Source organism: Drosophila innubila (assembly GCF_004354385.1).
Source record: "Drosophila innubila isolate TH190305 chromosome 2L unlocalized genomic scaffold, UK_Dinn_1.0 4_B_2L, whole genome shotgun sequence".
NCBI classification, from domain to species: Eukaryota; Metazoa; Arthropoda; class Insecta; order Diptera; family Drosophilidae; genus Drosophila; species Drosophila innubila.
Window position 1 is genome coordinate 17,115,558 of NW_022995372.1, and position 18,885 is coordinate 17,134,442.

Here is an 18,885-nt window from a genome sequence, read left to right on the forward strand (position 1 = left end):
TCATAAAATAACATTTAAATTCATTGCTAAACAACAGACTGTTATGGCATTTTTATCCATAGATCCATGTTTGCTCGTAGTGCTAATTTTTAATTTTTATTTGATTCAAAAAAACAGTGCCAAAAAATCTACAAATTCTAAGAAGAAAAATTAAAAAAGGTGAATTTTCTTGGATGCAACCAATTTTTAAATTTGATTAAAATGGTACAAATTGCCAGATCGAAAAATTTTGCAAGACGCCATCATTTGGGACAGGTGGCAGCGTCTGGGCATAAAATAGCTAAACTGGCAACAATGGTAAAAAAAAAAGACGGCCGATTTATTCCGCGTGAATTTAATTTCAGAGCAAAAGTCAAAGTGGTTACTTTTGCACAGTTTTACCTAAAATTTGAATAGCAAAACTTAGATGAAAATATATTTAAATTGTCAGATTTCCAGCAAAAAGCAATTTTGAAAGTTTTCTAGCAGACCAGCTCTGAAAGTAGCCAGAACTAGCTATAAAAAAGCTGGATTGACAACAGTGCTTTCGCGGAGTGTACACAAAAAAGGAAAGACTTTCTATTCAGCCAGCTGCAGCAGTTGCACGCACAACAAACGCTGGGGCTGCAAAGGAACACGAACAACATTTCTACACTTCACATTCTATTTAAAATTGTCTTAACTGTTCGAATAAATAAACAAAATAAACAAAATTTTTACTCAAAATTTGAGTGCCAATTAAAGGGCGCATTTTGGCGCGTGTGTGTGTGTGCGTGTGCAACTAAAAAGTGCATTAGAAAATCAATTGAAAATTGATTTTTAACCAGTGCTAAGTGTGTCAACAACAACAACAACTGCAACAAAATGGTGCAAAAATTTCAATCACCCGTTCGCGTCTACAAATATCCCTTTGAGCTGGTTATGAAGGTGTGTATCTTATTTGCAGTAGGCGTGTCTCATATACCGCCCACGCCCCCAACCACAAACCCAAGACTGGGATTCAGTGTGTTAGAGTCTGTGTGTGTGGGTGTTCATGCGCCTGACGCATGCTTATGTTAATTCATTTCATATCGAAATGTTGTTTTTTTTTTCAAGTTGTTATTAATTACGCGCAGCTGTCATTGAGTTCGCTGCATTTCCCCAGTCATTTTTCAGCCAGCTGTTCGCTTCTTCCGCCTGCATTTACCTCTCCTTTTCTTTTCGCTGTCAGTTATCGTCTCGCATCGCATGCAGAAGATAAATAAAATTAACCTTGGCGCTCTCCCTCTCTCGTCTGCTCTCTTGCTCTTCTCATTTGTATCTTGTTCGCTTTGCTCTCGAAATTGAATAACCCGCGTATGTAATTTCATGAATGGAAGCCGCCTTTCCAGCCCCGCAATTGTGGGTGGTGAGTGGCAGGGAGAGAGAAGGGCGCTTAGAAAAACGGTCAGCTGCCTAGTTCGTGTTTTGCATATCAGACGCGACTCATAAAGTCAGACAGTGACAGGAAATATGCGATTATGGGCAATTGTATACAATAAAAAACAATCAACAAAGAGAGACAGAGAGGGAAAGAGAAAGAGAGTCGGAAATCCAGAGGTAGACATAGCACATGACAAAAATAAAATAGACAATACAATAAAATTAGAGCTTACTTTCGTATGCAAAATATTAAATGCCCTTAACTGACAGCTATGACAGCGATATGATATAAGACCTCTCCGTAAATTACTATCTATTGGGAAATATAGAAATGTATCTTTTAGCTTGTCTATTTTTTTAAGTGATATGTAGATAAAGAGTGTATTATAACTTTGTTATAATTTCCTTTTCGTGTTTCTTTACAGTTGCTTTAATATACTAAGAACAAGTTAAGCAATAGAAAAAGTGAGATCCATTTGGTTTAACAAATTTAAAAAAAATAAATTAATAAATGTGAGATATTTTATCTTTGTCAAAACAATTACTTGACGAACTGTAGGTGCATATATACATTCGGTCTGTTTGAGTTCTGATCTCATTTCGAAGCAGATATTATCACAAATTTAAAACACAAACCAGTCTCGAAAAAAATATAACCTTGAACCTACACAGTTATAAACCCTTTTTCAGAAGCTATTAGTGAAGATGTGGGACAAGGAATTAGTTACATAGTTTTTAATGAAATTTGGTCAGAAATTTTATATCACAGAATTACTGGTTATAGACGAACTTTCTGGATATAACACTGACAAACTACAATATCCAAGACTATGCCTGAATAACAGAACCTTTAGTAAGGGTATTACCCTACAGACAATTGATAAGATTATGTTGGGTCATTGAGCGCTATCCACTAATTGGGTTTATTTTCCGATAATATGTATGCAAAAAAAGCCTTGCAAACATTTTAGTTTTATCTATGTACATACATACATATATGTATCTATCTATATATGTGATTGTGTATTTTTGTATGTCTATAGAGGTGAACTTAATTAAATTTTCCGCACAAACTGATTGCGCCGACAAATGCGCATTAATTGAGTGATGCGCGACAGCAAACAAATTTATTTATTATTATCAATGGAATTAATTTGCTTAGTTTTGTATTTAGGTACAAAAGTTGTTTTATAAAAAAAAAAAACAAATGTCATTGACTTTACAATACAAACAAACAACACACACATACAGTAAGCCTAACTAATTGGCTCAACAGTAAAAATAATCGCTTTACTTTTTTAAATTTTCCTGGTCACGTTTTAAGTCGCATGTTTGATAGAACCGGAATATCTCGTACCAAATGTTTTTTTTTTTTAAAAGCTACAAACTTAAAGGTATTAGTTAAAGTTAAGGTGAAGGCCATTTTTTAATCAAATTTCATACATGAAACTGGAGGAAATGTATTTGCAAACCATATAAATTATGAAATAATGATTCATTATGCTAAAAATTTGTTTTCTTGATATAGACATCATTTTATAGCGAAAGCTATAGACGGCAATATATCTTTAATGTCAATGAAACTTGAGTCCAGAGTTCAAATTGTACTCCAACTGCTTTAAAAGATGGGAAAATACAATTTAATATCTTTACTTATTGAACTTATCTTGTGACACAGTACTACGTACTACGGAAATAATAATGAATGAATGCCATTCTCAGGGATAGAAAAAGTTTAACGATAATCGTCTTATCGCAATGAAACTTGGTGTGGATGTCTCAAACTTAGAATTAATTCAATTTCGTGAGTCTTATCATGGATCATATAAATAATACACTTTACAAACATAGATAGATAATAATAAACCTGAAAAAACTATGAAATAAGTTTAAAAAATTTAATTTTTATTCAAAAGCATTTTTAATGTTTTGTTATGATACAATTTTTATTATCATTTTTGAATAAACATAAGAATTAATTTAGTATTTCATCGTTTTTTTTATTTATATCCAAAAATTTAAGATATTTTTTATACCAATGAACAAATAATCAAAGTTTTCGAAATTCATAATTAAATTTTAGGGCTTTCAACTGTCTCAAAAAGATGCTCAAGTTTAGATTGTTAGCCAAGCATAAACACTTCTTGTATTATTAAAAGCTTTTGAATGGAAAACACAATTAACAAACGAAAGAGATGTTTTAAATGTCAGTTATTTTTAGAAAATATTATGTTTGTTTTTGTTGTTGCTGCTGTTGCTATTGCTACTGACGCAACAGCCACAAGGCATTTGGGTAAATGCAATTCTCAAGGCCGTCAACCATTTCCATTTCGAATTCAAATGTGTGTGAGTGTGTGTGTCAGTAAGAGCCGTCAATGAGATCCGTCAAAAGTGTTATTATGCATACGTCTCATGTGCCAGAGAAATTGCACAGTTTCCTATATTTGGAATGCAGACAATGCAAACAATGGGCGGTCCTATATATTTACAACTGTTACTCGACTATCGTTTAGTCAGTAAACCAACATAGTCTTTTAATAGGCAATTAGCATTTTATATGAGCTGGTAAAATGCGGACTAAGAACACAATTTACCATAGTGGCAACAGAGTCCATGTCATAAATCTGCCACTCACTCGGCTGCTGGGCTTTTTGCTTCTAACAAGCTCGTAATTAGTTCAACTGGGACCACAGTTGAGTACAACTCAAGTGGCTGTTCACACGCTCCGACCTCTAAATAATTGAACTCAATAAGGAATATATTGACTTAGGCGTCCACAACGACGACAACAAGTTGTCTGCAAGTTTGCTTTTTCCCAGACAAAAGCCCACACGTGCCTGGCACGTACTTTTCCATCTTTCTAGAACTTTTAAAATATTTATTGCGGCTGGTTTTTAATTATGGCTCGTAGCGTGCGAGAAGACACTGAAAGGCCAAAGTCTGGTTGCCATACACGATTTTAAAGGACACGCGTTCAAGTTCGTGTTGCTGGAATTTTAAAAATTCCTGCATAATGCCTTAAAGTTATAAAACTTGTAGAATACTTATAAAAAATCAATGAAGTCGCAACGTGAGAAATTTTTGGGGCACGCAGCACATGAAAATCCATTGTGAAACGCTTTTCGAAATTATTTATGACCATATGCTGATATATTGCAGCCACATTTGTTTAAAATGCGGCGTAGAAAGTGTTTTTTTCTTGCATTTGTTTACGCCTTTTATAAAGAGATAATGAGCCCAGAATTTAGCAATAATCATAAAAAAAGAACTTGGGATGAGTTTGTTTTAATGCCTCTTGGTAAATCTGTATAACATAATTTAGATCTTTTACTGTTTATCATTCATTAAGTGTATTATGAGGAACAAAACAAGGAAAAGATTTTTAGATTAATTTAACTGGAATTCTATTTTAAATATTTATTTCCTTCAAATGCTATATATAAAAAGTACAAGAGTTATTAGCGGTTTCAACTGGCAAGTCCTTGGTTTGTGTATTTATTATTTATTGCATTTTAATGGGTTGTGCAAAGATTCCTTTGTTTTAGTTAGTAAGTGATATAAAACATTTCTTTAATTATAATTAACTACTACTGAGAAATGAATACCACTTGAAATTAATTCTATAATATATTTATTTTATGATGCTTTAATTAGTAATATTATTTACTACATAAATATTGGAACAGTATATTAACGTACATTTGTGGGTGTCGGTCTGTGGTACGAGTATTGTCTATATCCCACAAAAAAACACTCTACACGAGGTAAAAGTCTAGTGACGAAAGCATATTCCAGCCCCAATTTTGTGTTGAACAAAATAATGTTTAATATAAAACTTTTAAATAATAATATAAATTTAAAAAAAAATAACACGAAAATGGGCATACTACATACATAAAAAATACTTTTTGCGCAGTGCCGAATGCCAATTTTCGTGCTTTTATTTAAATTTATATTTTTATAAAAGTACGCCATTTTGTAAGTAAGGACTTAACGTTTCGATCGGTATATAACTCGATCTGATCGGACAATCCTAGCAAATTTGCCATACTAGCTTTATAGATTTTTAGTCGCTTTTCGCACCCTTCGAGCTGCTTTCGTCACTAGTGCGAACTGCCGTCCGCAGTGATTTATCTACTTTAACTTCGACTTTAAATGAGTAAAAAAGACTATTGAATGTCTTCTTTTAAGCTGTTTCACTATATCTTGGAAGGCAAATAAAAGAGGCAGCTGCTTTGTAAATTGGCATTCATTTTGGCAAATGTCTGGTGTGACTGCTGGTGCGACATAAATACTTGTATCTGTATCTATATCTGAATCTGTGTCTGTATCTGTAGCTGTGACGACCATGGCCTTAGGCCAAGTTCATGTCATAAATTGGCGTCTGCTCAAGGACAAAGCCATTGGCATCAGCAACTACATACAATACACGTATATGGGTGTATGTGTATGCATGTGCTTGTAGTGTAATTAATCTGAATTATTTTATCATCATTAGGCCTACGAGCGTCGCTTTCCCACATGCCCCCAAATGCCAATAGTGCTGGACTGTCAGGTGATCAAGGACGAGTGCTTGGAGAATGGGGCCAAAAGGAATACGAGTCGACGCTGCAAACTGGCCGTAGATGCACCCTACATCTTTAAGAAATTGATTGGCGTCGATTTTGTGTTCTTTCTACAGCACAATTATCTGGATATGACGAATCGCACACTGAGCATTGAAGCAGTCAATGAAAGTTTCTCCTCACGCATCGAAATCTTTGAACGTTGTCGTTACTATGCACATCCGGATAATTCGGAATGGACGTGCTTTGATCAGACCGCAACACTGGATATTAAAAACTTTTTTGGCTTTGAGCATTCCATGGAGAAAATGGGCATGAAACAGTACACACAAACGACGCTTAAGGGTAAAGAGATCATTGAGTTCTTCATCCAGCAGCTGAAGGAGGAGGGAATTACGCATGTGGAACGCTGGGTGCCACCATTGAATGCTCCCAAATCGCCAATCACTGGTGAAAATCATGATATACTGCTCGATGGTGATTTTATCGCACGCAATTTGGGGCAATTGTCACCGATGCAGGAATCCAAACTGTTGGAGCTGCGAAAAATGCTCGATGGTGTTGATGATCTGGAGCGCATGCCCAGTTATCAGACCATCTTGCGTTTCTTGTCAGCACGCGACTGGCATGTGAGTCAGGCCTATGCCATGCTCTGTGATTCCCTTAAATGGCGTCGGGAGCATCGCATCGATGAACTGCTCCAGGAATATAGCAAGCCATCTGTTGTGATTGAACACTTCCCAGGCGGTTGGCATCATCATGACAAGGATGGTCGACCCATTTATATTCTGCGTCTGGGTCACATGGATGTCAAGGGTCTGCTCAAGTCCTTGGGCATGGAGGACCTACTGCGTTTGGTCAGTTAATTAATTTACCTCAACCAAAAACTGTACTCAATCAATATTCAATTGTTGTCATCCCTTTCACAGGCCCTGCACATTTGCGAGGAGGGTATTCAGAAGATTAATGAATCAGCCGAACGCTTGGATAAGCCCGTACTCAATTGGTCATTGCTGGTCGATCTCGAGGGTCTCTCGATGCGTCATTTATGGCGTCCTGGCATCAAGGCATTGCTCTACATCACCGAGACCGTTGAGCGCAACTATCCGGAAACCATGGGCCGTGTCCTGGTAGTGCGTGCTCCTCGCGTATTTCCTATCGCCTGGACAATTGTCAGCGCTTTCATTGGTAAGTTCAAATCATTCAAATATTCAAATCGAGGCTGCAAACAAGTTCTTAACTCCGTTCATTAAATAAAGGTTCTTTGTAAAAAAAAACTATTTCGCATAATTATTTTTATATGATGTAAAGTCTTTTATCTTCATTATAAAAAAATGGAAAACTTATAAACTTGTTATCAAAAGTAAAATTTAAAAAAAAAGTATGAAAATTAAGAATATTTATCACTGAGTTCCAAAAGTTAACCCAAAACCATGTATTTGGTTTAATGAGGTATTTTATTTTTGGATAGGGTACTCTAATAAAAGATACATTTTTATTTTAGGATTATAATATACAAAAAAAAATCTAAACTTTTATTTTGCATTTATTTAATTTTTTTAATTAAAGTACATTATTTTAATGAAAATGGTTTTAATTATTATTATTTATAGACGAGCATACGCGCTCCAAGTTCCTGTTCTATGGCCCAGATTGTGGGCACATGCGGGATGGACTGGCCCAGTATATTGACGAGGAAATTGTGCCAGACTTTCTGGGTGGTTCCTGCAAGGTAATTTAAATTCAAAATTAATCAACAAAATATACCAGAATACAGTTTGTTAAGTTAGTAAACCAAACTATTGTTTATATACTCAAATATTTTATTGTTATTTTTGTAAATTTGTTTATCCAATCCCTTCAACATATTGGGCGTTCCTTAGACGCATTTATCGCATGTGGAACAAGTTAATAAAAAATACTTCACGCATTGTTATTTAGCTCAATGCGATTGTGTAAGCTGCTTCAAATCTCTAATCCTTCATCCAAACTTAGCACAACATTACCTATAGAAAGTGCCGTTTGTTTTGTTTTAATTGTTTGGTTTTCTTTATTGTTATTGGTACACTTTGTTTTTATGTCCAATGCCTTTGTATTGCGAACTATGTCAAGTCCATAAATATAAATATATGCGTTTTTGTTGCTGCCCTGCTGTCCGTGTGTTCCTTTCACATTGTGTGTACCTTGAAATGAGACAAAAGCTTAGCCAAGCAAATGCCAAACACTCAATCCACTTATCGATTATGCTTACTAAATGTTATGCCTTCCTTTTAAAATAATAGACCATGATCCATGAGGGTGGCCTTGTGCCAAAGACGCTGTACAAAATGAACTCGCTGGAGGATCAAGATGATGAGACGCCGGTTGCGTCTCGTGCTGCTTTGGCCTCGATATCGGCCTCGGCTGGAGATGCTTGCAGTGAGGGCAAACGTTTGTCTGCCGCTCATCAGCATGATCACAGAAATCTCTATAAGAGCGTTGAACTGAAGGCGGGATTCACCCATGAACTGCTCATACGTAATTCGGATCCAAAGAGTGTGCTCACCTGGGATTTTGACGTAATGCGAAACGATTTACACTTTACACTCTATCGCGTTACCGATGAGTTACCCGATAAGCATGGTACGTCAATTTATCCACCTATCAAATAATTAAAATAATCTAATTCATTTTCATATGCTTTACAGATGCGGCCGTTTCATATTTTGATCTACAGGACTTTGTTGAGGGTGTTAACTATTTCAGAGAGGAGCCAACACTCATTTGCCGGCACAAGGAGAGCGTGCAGGGATCGCACGTAATGAATCATAATGATAGCTACCTAATGCATTGGTTCAGTCCATCGGGTGCCCAACTGAACCTGTTCTACGAAGTTCTCAGCTCGGCTAACTACAAAGGATCCATGACCAGTCTACAGTCGGCATTCTCATCGAATTCATCGGCGACAAGCTCCTGCCAGAGTCGATGATATGAGCAGAATGGCCAGAGTGGCGTTGACACCCAGGCGACAACGTTGCCCTGTGCTCTCGGTCTTAATGAGGAGCAGGTTGAGTTCGATCTACTGTCGGGTACACTAATGGAGAAAAGCTTGAATCTATTCGATACGCCAGATATATTTTTTTAAGCCTACCAAATTTGCTATCTTGTTTAATTCAATATAATTCAGTTTAGTTTAGTTTGATTTTAATTGTAATTAATTAGCCCCATTTTTCCGTTTGTTTTGTCTTTTTAATAGTTTATTAATATATTTATAACAATATTAAGCCAAAAGTGAAACGAAATTTGTTAATAAGGACTTTTACATAGATACATACATATAAATACGTATATATATTATATATGGTTGTATCAGAAGATTGAAATTCAAATATCACGCAATATTCCCATTCATTTCAATGCGTCAATTAGTCCATTTTAGCAAGTATATTATATATAACAGCTTTTACATAAACATATAAAACATTATATTCAAATATATTATAATATTTATAGAGCAGCTTATTTTATATGGCTTTTTATAAACCAAATCGAATCAATGCCAGAATCAATACTAGAAATCAAACAATGAGATTTACCAATATCTTATCAATGACTACATGTTACCTAATTAGTTTAATTCCGGGGTCTAAATCATATAACATTTAAGATATTGCAATGATTTAAATTTAAATAGAAGAAAACAGACAAACATACAAAAAACTAGACTACGAAATTAATGCTGCAAAATATTAACTTAACATAATTAGTACTAAGTGCATAAAAATGATAATCAATTATAGAAACAACAATATAGAGTTTGAATTAATTCAATAGCCAAGCATATGCAGTGCATGTTATCTAATTCTGTAAGTTTAAAATAAAAATGCAAATACATGTCAAACCTAACGTTGTTATGGATGGTTATGATGGATGGACTTTGTTTAATAAGGGTGCTTGGCAGCTAAGCGTCAAGAAAAATTAACTTTAAATGTATTTAAATGTACGCGCTCCCAGTGTGACCATGTCCTAGTGTTGTGATTGACACACTTTACAACACTGCAAATATCAACAGCTGATTTATTGGCCTATTGGTATTTGGCTAAAAATAGCCAATATTTCTTGTGATAGTCGGACAACAAACACTGTTATAGAAAAGTATAATCTTGGTCAATTCAGACGTCTTATCATGCGGCTTATCTTGCAGTTGACTGTATGAATTGGGTCTGGTGTACGCGACGACAATAACGAATCTCTATTGCCAACGGATACGTTAAAATCGGGAATTATTTTAGTTTTATTGTCGTAACAACTTAGAAACTGATAAGCAGTTGTGCCTTCAAACCATTGTAAATAGCTCAAACCAATTGAATTTTGAAACAGTTTAAGCGTAGCGCTGACCGTTAACACATCACAGTCAGTCAACAGTGTGCGAAAACATGGTTGCATTTCGAGGTGCCAAGTGAGTGAATTTAATTTACAGTACTTGCAATTAGAGTTGGGACTTTAACATTGGTGCCAACTTAGCTTTTTTCTGGTTGTTTTTTATATATGAAATGGCTGGGTTGCACCGCAAATTCAGCTATTCTTTTGAACGCGTTCAGCCACAAACAGCTTTTTTCCTCTTAAAAGTTTTCAGCACTGTTCACAACTCAATTTGCAATTAGTTTTGTTTTTGTAATCGCAATGGCAACTACACAAGTTGAAAGTGCCGCGACTGGAACTAATATAGGCAATATACTTAATTCCGTTGTGGATTATTACAGAAAGGAGGAGAAGAATGTCGAGGTGACAAACATATACGAGGACAAAAAGATCTTTCCCGACTTTCGCAGTGGACCTTTGGACGAGTATCGCGATAAGGCGAGTTTCTGTTACAAGCGCCTGAATGTACTGCTCGAGGGTGAAGAGCACATACGTCTTAAGGTAATTATGACAACATACAATTAATTGTCCGCGATTGAAGTGCTTAACACGAAATCTGATTAAACGGACAGCTTAGAGCCCGGTGCAAAGTTTAATGTAGCACATTTACGAATAGAAAAACCTGTTCAGTTAATCTGTGTCCCCGCAAGTACAGTAAGTCTAGTAACCATTTTGACATTTTTGATGTTAAATAATTAGCATACTTTTTGAATTTTAAATATTATTATTTTTATTTTACCATAGCTGTTTATAGATTTCGTAAAACCAGCAATAATTATTGTGTTCAACTATTTTTAAAAATAAAACATATTTACAGTTAGTCACGTAACTATTTTGACAAATTAAAAAATTAGTATTATGTATACATCTCATTTTGTAAACAAAAAGATTTATTTTAATTTTATCTTATTTTGTCATAGTTATACAAATTTGTTTCTTGGCAAAATAGTAACTATACATACTGTCTTTTGTTAATTGAAAACTAGTTTTTTTTTTAATTTTTATTAGCTTTCGATTACTTTATCAATTGATAAAAATCTTTGAACCTCTTCAGTTTAGGCAGGTGTTTCTATAATGGATTAAGTGTTTGCTTATCAAGTTTGTTTCAATTATTCGTTCTTATCTATATACATATAGTCTAATCAAATTTGCACTTCCTTTACAAACATCCTCAGCACAAAGTTTGGCAGTGGATGGAAAAACATCCAGATTTCCAGCGTGAACCGGAAGCACCAAATCTAGAGCGTACTCGAGAGGTGGCCAACAAGCGTCATCATTTGCTGTGGGAACAGAAATTCTTCGACATCGATCAAGTAAGATAATGTGATCGATTGAACTATTAACTTCTCTAACTACTCAACTCTTTCTAGTTTCTCTCAACGCCCCATCTGATATTAGCCTTTAGCCAGGCCATCTTCAGCTATGACTTTAGTTTTTCAGTCAAGTTCTCGCTATCCAATGGCATGTTTCCCAGCACCTTGGTCTCAAACGGATCGGAGCGTCTGGGCAAATATGTGGCCAAAATATCCGATGATCGTATTTTGGGTGCTTTTGCTTTAACCGAGATCTCCCATGGCACAAATGCAAATGGTAATTAAAATTTATATTAGTTCCTTTATTTATTACAAGCTCCTATGCGATATTACATATACATGAGAACAAGACACTTAACTAACTATATAACTATACTTAATGCTTATAGATACCATTTAAGGTAGCTGCTATTTTTAGCTAAGTAAACAAAGCGTACGCAAGCTTATTTATTTTATGATCATTTTATGTACAATGATTAGTGCTTATGACTAAGTGTAAAATGGGTTTATCTACTTATACAGAAGAAAAGTTTGCTACATTTTGTGATAGGTGTTAAAGCATTTTATATATTTTTAATTAGTAGATTTATGTACTCTTTTATTGGCTTTAGCAAGATGGTCAGATGATTGGAAATAAGCGAAATATTTTCAAAGAATATCAATAAGACTTTATCAGTAAAAAGCATTACATAGATTACAGTTGAGAATAGAGGGGATTTGTTGAAAATGTGTTTGTCGTCTAGGTTTTAATAAGATCTGAGAGTAAAGTTTTTTCTAGTTTGGAATTAATAAAGATAATACGATATGGTTTGATTATAATTTTATATTTATTTTTATATAATAGAAAATTGGAGTAGTAAGTGTAGTTTTCATTCGTAAATTAATTAATTATTTGAATTTAATATTTAATGAAGACACAGTCTAGTAAATTTAATTAAATGTATTCTCTTTATAAAATCCAGGCATGCGCACCACTGCAACTTATGACAACAAAACGCAGGAGTTTATCATACACACACCAGACTTTGAGGCCGCCAAGTGCTGGGTGGGTAATCTCGGTAAGACTTGCACCCATGCCATTGTCTATGCCCAGCTGTATGTGCCTGATGGCAAGCATCAGGGATTGAATGCATTCCTGGTGCCAATACGCGATGAACGTACACTGCTGGCTTTCCCTGGCGTTACCGTTGGCGATTTGGGCGAGAAAATTGGCCTTAATGGCATTGACAATGGGTATGAATACAGAAAATATATATTTGGAAATAATATTAATATAACTTGTCTTTTGCAGCTTTGTGATGTTCAATAATTATCGCATCCCGAAAGCCAATCTGCTGTCCAAGACGGGCGATATTGATGCCCAGGGTAATTACAACACAACCATTAAGGATGAGCGCAAACGACTGGGAGCTTCCTTAGGTGCTCTGTCAGCTGGCCGCGTTAATATTACAGCCATCACCTATGTGGCACTGAGCAAGGCCGTTAGCATTGCCACACGTTACTCGGCCAGCCGACGACAGTTTGGACCCACTGACAGTAAGCTGGAGTGGCCAGTGATTGAGTATCAGTCGCAGCAGTATCGCCTTTTGCCACATTTGGCCAACGCAATTGCGATGCGCGTGGCAACATTGTGGATTGGTAATGCTAACATGGATATGACTCTAAAGAATTTGATGGGTGAGGATACGTCAAAGGTGGGCATGGAAATACATGCAATTTCATCAGCACTCAAGCCTTGCACCACCTGGGCGGCTCGCGATGGCATTCAGGAGTGCCGTGAAGCATGCGGCGGTCATGGATATCTAAGAGCAGCTGGTTTGGGTGATTTAAGGAACGACAACGATGCCAACTGCACATACGAGGGCGAGAATAATACACTCATTCAACAGGCGTCCAATTGGCTCGTTAACTTGCGTCGCAACAATGGCAACTTTGTGGATGCTTCGCCTTTGCAAACAGTCTCCTTCCTCAGTGATATGAACGTGCTGCTCCAGCAACAAGCCCAGGAACGTAACGCTGCCCAGGCTCTGGATCCACACAGTGCGTGATTATGTCTAACGTGTGATTCCAAAAAACCCTTTTCTAAAAACGTTTTTGAAAATATTTTAGATTTGCTAAAGGCTCTGGATTGGCTAACCGCTTGGCAACTGGATGCGACAGTCAAACGCTTCGAACAGTTGCAATTCGCCGGAAAGGATGCATTTGAGACACGCAACAATCTTCAGGTGTTTGCGGCCCAAAAACTTTCAATTATCTATGCGGAGGTGCGTGCAATTTGTTCTCTCTCACTGACTTCACATTATTTATATATTATTTTACTTTACGCAGCGCACCATTTACTATGTATTCTACAAATTTGTAACCGGTTTGCCAGCCTCGGCTGAGCAGCAGGTGCTGCTTAAGTTGCTGTCATTCCATGGCGCCAATTTGATAACTAAATACTCCTCGTTGTTCTATCAGGGCGGCTATTTCCGCAATAATTCGCACATTGAACTGTATCAGCAGAGCATTCTTGAGCTGCTTCCAGTGCTGAAGAATGAGGCAATTGGCCTTGTCGATGCTATTGCACCTCCAGACTTTATTCTTAACTCTCCACTGGGAATGAGTGATGGCAATGTGAGTAGTTTTCAAATTGCAATTGATTATTGTATTTAATTTCTAATTTTTTCAACAGATCTATCAGCATTTGCAGCGCACTATTGTGTCCACTCCAGGTGTTTATGAGCGTCCCTATTGGTGGCGTGATGTCACCTATAAGAACTATCTGCAGCGCGCCAAGTTGTAAGATTATTAAGGCACACTAAAAGGCTAGTAAAATAAGTCTTATGTACTAATGCTTATTATTAAGTTTTATCAGCTGAGTGCCTTTAAAATGTCCATATATAAATACATATGATCTTGAAGTTCTGTTTCAAAACAGACGTTGTACTTATAATAGCTTCTTATAATGCGTGATATAATTGTGCAATATATGTTGAACATATCTTATACATATTCCAGCTTCGCTAAACAATAAAAAACTCTTCTTGTACCTACAAATATAATATTTTTTTTTTCAATAATAACTATGGCTTAATTGTTAAGAAATTTGCAGATGTAATGTTAAAAAATTTTGTTGTATTTTAGCCAGTTAATTTACAGATTAGTCTGACTTTGACAAATGTGCAACACAAAATTAGATTGTTATGTTTGCTGTATAAATGCCATTGGTATTGAAGAAAACACTTTCGATTTAAAATTTGCATATTGCTTTTTTTTTATTAAATATGCTATTTTATCTAAATGTTGATGGCATTTTTCAAATACATTTAATACATACATATATGTTTATAAATCAAATATGTATATACACAATTTTTAAAATATTTTTTTGATTTGAAAAATGATATTTGTTGTATTTTATCGACTACTAAGTATTCTTTGTGCGTTACATTATAATCATGCTCTCTCTCGTAGGGCATTTTGTTATTGATTTTTGGGTAATTCTTTTAACTTAAATACGATCACAGTCAGGCAAACGGTTTTGTTGTTGAATAAATTAGAAATATACACAGAATTGATGCTAGCACAGATAATATACAATAGACAATTTGGTAATTAGATTGAGCAACCATTGACTTGAGTGTCAGGGCGTTCCACTGGTGCCTAAATCCAATCCAGAGCCAGTTTCTGTCTCATAGAACTCTGAGGCGCTATGCGCAATATGCGGCTGCAGCTTGGCTAGCTCGCCGCCTTCGCTCTCCGTTTGTATGAGCATTGGTATTTGTTGCGGCAGATCGCTGGTGGCCCACAAATACAAATCCAGCGTCTTCTCCGTACAATCGGCAATGAAACGCACAAAAGGTCGTATGTCACCCTCGTTGGCCAACTTAAGGAAATGATAATATTTGCTGCGCTGCTGTTTGGGTATGATAACGGGTGGATAACCAGCGCGCATGAGGAGCGTGTTCATAAGAAGACGCGAGGTGCGTCCATTTCCATCAACGAATGGATGAATATGCACCAGTTTGTAGTGGGCAAGTGCTGCATAGCTGTGTGAATAGATTTAAACCATGAGAGAGGCACCTTCAAAGTGACAATTGGCAAACTCACTTGACTGGATGCAACGAGTTGCTGTGCTCCGAGTTAAGCCAACTTTCGAAACGTTGCATTAGAATGGCCAAATCTCCGGGACCAGGTGGCACATGTCCACCCACGTAGACCTGATTGCGACGGAATTCGCCGCCCTCTATGGGATCGACATGGCCCAGCACACGTCGATGCAGCTCCAGAATGTCCTTCAGTGTGATTTCCAATCTTCAAGTACACAAAATCCATAACACAGTTATATTTTTAAAGAGTTCTTATTTTAGTTTTAATTTAATTTAATTTAATTTAATGAAAACTGTAAAAGTCCACCAGAGATATTTACTTACTTTTGTACTAGACTGGCATTAATGTATTTCATGGCCAAGTCCATGCCCAGGATTTCGTTGTGTTCGTCTATGGACTTGCCATCGACGGCCATGCGGGTTTCCAGAACGGAGCGTGTCTGGGCCAGTGTCATGGTGTTGCCCTCAATGCCCACTGAGTGATAGATGTGCTGGAAGTAGGCTTCCTTTTTGGCGCGACGCAGTGCCGAGTTGGTCTCGTGGATGGCAGACAATGCATCCCGTTTCTTGTCCAATGAGACCAAGCGACGCTCGTCCAGAGTTTGTACTACATCGGCAGTGCGTTGACGATTGGCCAATGCCTCCGAGTTGCTTGGACTGATGCTAAGGGCTTGAAAGTAGTACTGATCTGCCAGAACAATGTTACGTTGACTGTGCTCCAGAAATTCGCCATAACGTAGCAGAACTTCCGGATGTTTCGGCGCCAATGCGAGAGCGTGTTCAAAAAGACGGGAAGCCTTGACATCCTTGCCAGCCATATACATGTCTTGAGCCAGACGCAGTGCACCCATAGCCTCTTTAATATTGGTCTGCTCTGCCTCCGAGAAACTGGCGCCGACACTATCACTGATGCTCTTGTCATAAAACTCCTTAAACGCATTTAGCTCATCCACCGAATAAACCGCAAACTCATCGCGAGTCTGCAAATAATGCGCTGTGGGCAGGTGATGCAACTGACGCAACTGAAGCCTCCAGCCCAACATGGAACCGGACGATGCCAGCGCATGAAAGGCAAAGGCTGCCAGGCTGCCAGCAATAAAGAAGAATGCAAAGCGATATGTTAACTGAATCGTTGGCTCCTTTTGTTTTTGTGCTTCCTCTTTCACTTTGTCCTTCGCCATCACCTGTGGAGAAATTTCCTTGGTTAATTTGTTTCTCTTCAGTTCTTTTAAATTGCTCACCAATTGTTTTCTCCTTCTAGTTGCGGAACTGTTTCTGCTTTACATTAGTTCTGCGCACTTTACAAGGCGAACACATTTTAGGTTGTTTGTGGGCGTTTTATCAACAAATTAACCACGTATTTATTTCATGAATACCATGGCATTTGCTAGTGATGGTCACCTTAGCTCATACGATATGTTTATCACTAGGCACGTACGATGAATATTGCCACTGTTTTCTTAATTTTAAATATAATTTAATAAAATTTTGAAATGCTGTAGCTTAACAACATTTTCTTGGGTATATGTATTTAGAATAACTAAATTATGTAGTTTGCAACCAATAACTCCGCCACAGTGCAGCTGCTGCTCACATTTCAACGCTTGCCAACACTATCAACACATTTGCTTGGCGCGCACGTTTCTTAGTTTTGATACTTGTCAATAGACGGCGCTGATAAAAGTGCAGAATTTAAAATGCAAATGACTCAATAAAAACGAATAGTTTGATTAAAATTTAAATTTTGATATTAGATAAAATTAAGGTAAACATTTTAATGAAGGTTTAAAGCTCGTCAGCCCTCGGGGAGAGAGCTTAGTAAAAATAAACATTGCGAAAGCGAAAGTGTAATTAATTAACAGCATTACATTGATTAATAATAACATCACATATTTATTTCTAAGAACACTCAAAATGAGTAACTAATAAACACACACAAATTTATTGCTGTATTTTCAAATTATTTATTTGGATTATTATAGGTAATTATTGCTGTCAACTGTCGCTTAAACAATATACAAATAAATATCTCTTCTTGCGGCTTTGATTTATTGCAATTAATAAATCTAAATTTTTCAATTTTCTGTGATCAGTGTATTTATTTTCTAGTTGAGAACTCTGCAAAATTTTTTGTATCCCTTTTTTTTTTTGTGATTTTTAAAATTTACTAATAATTTTGAGGTTACCCATGAAATGAACGAGTTTTAAATTAGAATGAGAAATCCATAATGCATGGATTTTCCCTATCGGTTTCGAATTCAATTGAATTGACAAAATTTAAAACTTCTGCGAGGTCAGAAAAATTTGCATATGCAAATAGATCGAGTATATCTATCTATTTTCTTCTTAATTGTTTTGAATCACTTTTAAATACTTAAAATACTTGTGACCCCCACGCAAATGACGCGCCTCCCTCTGCTGGTTATTGCTGCTGCTGTCATGTAAGTGCAACTCATGAGCTTATATGAGATCATATATAAATTTGTAGAGTTCATTAATATATTTTTAAATTTGATTTTGTATTTTTTGATCTATTGTCATTTGTTTTCACCGAAATCAAAGCGGTCAAGCTACCGGCTTGTGAGTCACAATTGATATTATGAGCTCATTAGAAGAATCCCATACTCCACTGTGATACCGGTTCTTCTCTTAATACTATGACGTTTAATATGATCTTTGTTATTGTTAGTAATCTTTCGTTGTTTTTCCGAAATCTATACGATTTCTGCTGCTTCCATTGATAACGGCAAGGCGCTCTCTTGAGACTCTTATTGTGTCTCTCTCCCTCTCTCTTTCTCAGTCAAATATTTTCTAATAAAAGCTTTACGCTACGCACTCGGCTGTCAGTTGCTGTTCGGCAGCGCAACGAAACGCATTGTCTAGTTTTCGGTCCAAGTAGCGGTAAAAGCGACAACAGTGAAAGTGAAACGGAGCTGGAACGAAAACGATCCTGCGAACTTTAATCAATTTAGTTAGTCACGTGTCTAAATTAACAATAAAGCGCAATTAAAACGCGTACAATAAGATCTTCAGTGAGAGTGAGTACAAAATATACAAAAAGAAAACGAAAACAAGAAAAAACCAATTAAGAATTGCAGTTATACTTAGTATAAAGACATCCAAAAATAGACACCG

General features: G+C 36.4%; 3 protein-coding genes across 4 annotated transcripts; 2 read left to right on the plus strand and 1 right to left on the minus strand.

Moving 5' to 3' along the window:
- The first annotated feature begins 517 nt into the window (after positions 1-517).
- On the plus strand, positions 518-9,079 carry LOC117781457 (protein real-time). Its single transcript, XM_034618220.1, has 6 exons — positions 518-906; positions 5,879-6,802; positions 6,875-7,133; positions 7,559-7,677; positions 8,228-8,567; positions 8,633-9,079. Exons 1-6 carry the CDS (start codon positions 844-846, stop codon positions 8,911-8,913), a joined length of 1,986 nt encoding a protein of 661 aa, XP_034474111.1. The 5' UTR covers positions 518-843; the 3' UTR covers positions 8,914-9,079.
- Positions 9,080-10,223: 1,144 nt separating this feature from the next.
- LOC117779446 (peroxisomal acyl-coenzyme A oxidase 3) lies at positions 10,224-14,699 on the plus strand. 2 transcript variants are annotated; one of them, XM_034615649.1, is made up of 9 exons: positions 10,224-10,383; positions 10,688-10,847; positions 11,522-11,659; positions 11,717-11,936; positions 12,622-12,892; positions 12,951-13,699; positions 13,769-13,923; positions 13,988-14,275; positions 14,334-14,699. In XM_034615649.1, the coding sequence occupies exons 1-9, from the start codon at positions 10,361-10,363 to the stop codon at positions 14,442-14,444; spliced, it is 2,115 nt and encodes a 704-aa protein (XP_034471540.1). In that variant the 5' UTR covers positions 10,224-10,360; the 3' UTR covers positions 14,445-14,699. The 2 variants fall into 2 exon arrangements, with proteins under 2 accessions (XP_034471540.1, XP_034471539.1); XM_034615648.1 differs by lacking the exon at positions 10,224-10,383 and having other exon boundaries at positions 10,575-10,847.
- Positions 14,700-15,157: 458 nt separating this feature from the next.
- LOC117779447 (protein adenylyltransferase Fic) lies at positions 15,158-17,201 on the minus strand. Its single transcript, XM_034615650.1, has 4 exons — positions 16,992-17,201; positions 16,075-16,934; positions 15,752-15,955; positions 15,158-15,690 (listed from the first exon to the last, which is right to left on the minus strand). Exons 2-4 carry the CDS (start codon positions 16,929-16,931, stop codon positions 15,285-15,287), a joined length of 1,467 nt encoding a protein of 488 aa, XP_034471541.1. The 5' UTR covers positions 16,932-16,934; positions 16,992-17,201; the 3' UTR covers positions 15,158-15,284.
- Between the last annotated feature and the right edge of the window lie 1,684 nt (positions 17,202-18,885).

Excerpts from the sequence above, each read along its gene's own strand:
- LOC117779446 (XM_034615648.1), top strand. The coding sequence starts at position 10,608 with ATGGCAACTACACAAGTTGAAAGTGCCGCGACTGGAACTAATATAGGC. Across the intron at positions 10,848-11,521 it reads AAGAGCACATACGTCTTAAG|CACAAAGTTTGGCAGTGGAT; the intron begins GTAATTATGACA and ends AAACATCCTCAG. Across the intron at positions 13,924-13,987 it reads TTTCAATTATCTATGCGGAG|CGCACCATTTACTATGTATT; the intron begins GTGCGTGCAATT and ends TACTTTACGCAG.
- LOC117781457 (XM_034618220.1), top strand. The coding sequence starts at position 844 with ATGGTGCAAAAATTTCAATCACCCGTTCGCGTCTACAAATATCCCTTT. Across the intron at positions 7,678-8,227 it reads TTCTGGGTGGTTCCTGCAAG|ACCATGATCCATGAGGGTGG; the intron begins GTAATTTAAATT and ends TTAAAATAATAG. Across the intron at positions 8,568-8,632 it reads TGAGTTACCCGATAAGCATG|ATGCGGCCGTTTCATATTTT; the intron begins GTACGTCAATTT and ends TATGCTTTACAG.
- LOC117779447 (XM_034615650.1), bottom strand. The coding sequence starts at position 16,931 with ATGGCGAAGGACAAAGTGAAAGAGGAAGCACAAAAACAAAAGGAGCCA. Across the intron at positions 15,956-16,074 it reads AATGCCAGTCTAGTACAAAA|ATTGGAAATCACACTGAAGG; the intron begins GTAAGTAAATAT and ends GTGTACTTGAAG. Across the intron at positions 15,691-15,751 it reads AACTCGTTGCATCCAGTCAA|CTATGCAGCACTTGCCCACT; the intron begins GTGAGTTTGCCA and ends CTATTCACACAG.